The following is a 4,343-nucleotide window of genomic DNA, read 5'->3' on the forward strand; positions in this document are numbered from 1 at the left end:
CTTACAAAATGGCTCTACCTCAAGATGATGACAAGTTAAGTCGTCGCTGTACATTTTGGATGAATGGTCTTTATTGGTTTAATGGTCATGGTGTAGGATCACTGGTGGAGATTGTGGATGAGAGCCAGTGTGTACTAGTAATGATGTCCTGTGAGAAAGGTTACAGTGACAATATGGTGTCTTTAAGAAGAAAAGTGATAGGAGAGGTAATTAGTATTTATAAGGAATCCTGTCCAAGTCTAGAGGTAAAAGAGTTAGTTATTGATCCTAAAGAACTAGCCTATCCTGTGAATACACCAAGAAAAAGGATGATGTATAGTGTAAAAGATATACTGTCTGCTATTGACAAAGGAGAAGAGTTTTTAGTAAAGTCTGATGGTACTAAAGGTGAAAAGGTGAAGGAGATCCTACCTGATGAATCATTATTAGACAATAGTAACCATTCACTATTAGGAGGACGTAATATTAAGGTAAGAATTAGCACACAATTAAAAGGTCATTTTAAATAGTAATTATAACTTATCAGTCTTTATCATAATTGTGGGTTGTCATTGTGTGGCTTTTACTACTAATGTTTAAGCTTATCTATGTAAATCACCTTGATATCTGGTATTTTTGTATAGGAATTAATTGAAGAATCCAATACACCATTAACTACAACAATAGGTATATTAATATTTTAATGTATACTATCACAATTGTTAAGTAGTGGGAGTGTACATGTAAACTGTACATACCATGGTAGTAAGAGATGTCCAGGTGGACTTGCTGGGCTCAGCTTTACTAGTTTTTGCTTTCAGAAAATTTCTTATACAAAAATAGATCTATCTAATAAAGTAGGCAAAAGCAATGTTTTACCTTGAATTTTACATTTATGTCACATGCATTGTTTAATTTGACCATGCTCCTCATTAACTCCTTAAAAATTTGCAGCATGCTTAACATGCCAATTTCAGCCTCCCCAACCAACTCAAGTTTGCTTCCTATGGCCTTGTGTATATAAGCAAGTAGTCTGAAGGGGCAGGCCCAGAAAGCAAGACGTACATGTATGTAGGGATATACTGGTTTAATAATAATGAAGTACAATACTATAGTATGCAAATATTTTGATAATGCAAAATTAATTTGTATGATACAGGTACTAGAAGTACTGAAGCTGATGAGATTGATATAAAAAGTAAGAAATAAGTTTTTGTTAGTTTAATAAGACTGTACTACATGTAAGTAAATTCCCTTACTTAATTTATTAATGAGTTAAATTTAAAAATTGTGTGTTAATTTTTAGAAATAGAAAAATGGCTGGAAGAAGGTGAAGTTGAGCTAAAAGTCACTCGTATCAATATGCATGGTGCACCTGGAGCTGGTAAAACATGTTCACAACACCTCCTACTTAATGAGCCACCACCTGAGAAACTCACTGACAGTACACCAATAGCTTGTCCTGCTGTTCAGGCAACAAGAATATCCATTGACGGTAAAAATAAATGGAAGAGGGTTGATATTGAAGATATACTTAATCAACTAGCATCTCATTTAGAAGAGACACAGAATAAAATGAAAATATCTACAGAAGCACCAATGCTTAAGGGTGATGTGTCTGGCTTGGATAAACCGCTGGAAGAACCAACTGAGAATAATCCAACCAAAAATGAACCATTCCAGGATGAGCTAACTGAGAATAAGCCAACTGAGAATAAGCCAACTGAGAATGAACGATTTAAAAATGAACTACCTGAAAATAAGCCAACTGAGAATGAACCAACTAAAAATGGATCATTGAAGAAGAAACTGGCCGAAGTAGTTTATAAAATTGAAAATGCTCGTGTGACTGGAAACTTCAAAACATTCACTACAAATTGGGTTTATTTTATTGATTCCGGTGGTCAACCAGCATATCGAGAGTTACTACCTCTTTTTACAAGAGCAGCTGCACTGAATATTATCACCATTGATCTTACCAAAGGTCTTGATGAGAAGTGCAAGTTTCAATATCGTATTAGTCAAAATTTGTCTCCTATTAAAACAGACCTGAAATATTCTAATTGTGATATAATACGCTCAACAATTAGCTCCGAAGCTATGTTGAATCACATTAAAATTCCTTATGTATCTGACATGCCTGAACCCTCTCATTATTTTGTACTTGGTACACGTAAAGAGTTGATAACTGAGGAAAAGCTACAAGAAATGAATGAATGTCTGATAAATAGCTCTAATGTAGACCTTAAAAATGTAATTCAAAAGAAAAAAGACTTGATTATATTTCCAGTTAATACGTTGCTCCCTGCTGGATCTAAAGAAAGAGAAGAAGCTAGTGTAAAGCTTTGTTCTGCAGTTTCAAATTGTGCAGTTGAAATGACAATTGTGCTACCAATTCGATTGTTCACTTTTGAGATTGCATTACAGATGGAAGCTAAGGAGAAGGAACGAAGTTTTTTTACAAGAGAAGAAGTAATTGAGATCGGTAAGTCTTGCCGACTTGATAAACAAATAGATATTGATAACGCTCTGCAATATTTACACAATGTTACTATTATTCTTTATTTTCATGAAATCCTACCAAACATAATATTTGTTGATCCTAAACCAATTCTTGACGTCCTTTCTCATCTAATAGCGATCACATACGTTGACCATACTGATCTACATTTGGTTGCAGACCCACCTCCTTCATCTGATAAAAAAAATAATCTCAGAAACTTTGGCTTTTTTAACGAAGATATTTTAAAAATTATTGGTAAGAAAATTTTTATACATGATAATTTTAAAACATCTCACATGATCAAGCTTCTGAAACACCTCCACATCATTGCTAAAGTTGAAAACAGAAAAGAAGGAGACTATTTTTTTCCATGTGCATTACCATCTTGTGATAAGCTCATTCCTGCCCCAACAGAAATACAACCACTTCTCATAGCATGGGAGATTAACAATAGTGGAACAACAACTCTAGCCATCCCTCAAGGATTATTTCCTTTAACCATTGTACACCTTTTAGAGAGAGAAGATGTTGATTTCAGTCCAATAGGCAAAGACTATTATAGATATCATGATGCTATGTCACTTCGTGTTTACAAAGACTACACTATAGATATCATCAATCGCTGTACACATATCGAAATACATTTTGATGGTTGCAAGGAATTTTGTCCTCAAATTTGTGAATTAGTCACAGACACTATCAAAAAAAGCAGCAAAGGTCTTAACATAAATGATGATCATATTTTTGCATTCAAATGCTCAGTAGACGAACAATGTTACTGCATTGTCCAAGAAGATAAATCTTCTACCAGATGTACTCAATGTCGATCACACTGTAAAGTACTACAAGGTGATGATGATAGCTATAGATGTTGGTTTAGTAATCTTCAATTACCTAGTCCAGGTCAGTAATATTTTAAGATATTGCATGTAATACTTTCTTTATTTGGAATTTATTGTTTTATTGTAGGAGCTGAAGCATCATTAGAAAGTCCACCTACTACAAGACCCACAGTACAACCCACTGGATTATTAGGTGAGTAAATTAAAATTAAATGACATACTTAAATTTACATGTTTTTCATTAGATACTAGTAATCTTATTGATGTACTTGATGTACTGGGTGATCATGGATATTCTGGTGTCAGTTATTATAAACTTGGTCTTCGTCTTGGACTACTCCCTGGCACACTTGATGTTATTAAGGAAAATAACAAAGGAGATGTAGATGGTTGTCTAACAAATTGTTTGACAGCATGGTTGGAACAAAGAGATAATGTTATGAAGAGAGGCAGTCCAACTTATGATACATTAATAAAAGCATTGAGAAAGATGGGAGAGAATGCTGTAGCTGATGGGATTGATAGAGATCATAAAATTAAACTTACTAATGATGATATTACATTTTATAATAGAAATGAAAAATGAGATGGTTTCACTAGACGTAACTCTATAGGGTTCATATGCACAGCACACATTATTTAGTTCATTTTAATTTTTATTAATGTGAAAGCACGTGGATTGATTATACGGAGTATAAACGGAAAATAATCAAAATATACAGAAGTGGGAAGAGGCTCTCTTCTAAGACAAAGAATGAGTTCCATATATATAACAGAGCCCCCTACTAAAGGAAAGGTAGTTAATCCAGCAGCAGCTGTATTAGTGACTACTGGCCCCTCCCCTCAGATACTATTAAAGACCACACTGGGTGCACACAAAAAAATGATGTGTTATTTTAGCACATAAAGATATGTCATATCGATGTCCCAGATTTTAGCACATTACACATGTGTTACTTTAACACACTATTAGAGCTGTGCTATTATTACACGTCAAGTGTGTTGAAACAGCACATTGA

The 4,343-nt window shown here is 34.0% G+C and overlaps 1 protein-coding gene across 1 annotated transcript; it reads left to right on the forward strand.

The window, feature by feature from the left end:
• Nucleotides 1-311: 311 nt before the first annotated feature.
• Nucleotides 312-3,706, forward strand: LOC109589871 (uncharacterized; the record flags this gene model as incomplete). The annotated part of the gene is made up of 6 exons (XM_020005859.1): nt 312-470; nt 624-666; nt 1,139-1,177; nt 1,286-3,385; nt 3,452-3,517; nt 3,570-3,706. Coding segments are annotated over exons 1-6 (2,544 nt in total), but the record flags the coding sequence as incomplete, so codon positions are not given.
• Nucleotides 3,707-4,343: the final 637 nt, after the last annotated feature.

The sequence above is a fragment of the Amphimedon queenslandica genome, unplaced genomic scaffold (assembly GCF_000090795.2).
Source record: "Amphimedon queenslandica unplaced genomic scaffold, v1.1 AMPQUscaffold_10781, whole genome shotgun sequence".
Classification (NCBI taxonomy): domain Eukaryota; kingdom Metazoa; phylum Porifera; class Demospongiae; order Haplosclerida; family Niphatidae; genus Amphimedon; species Amphimedon queenslandica.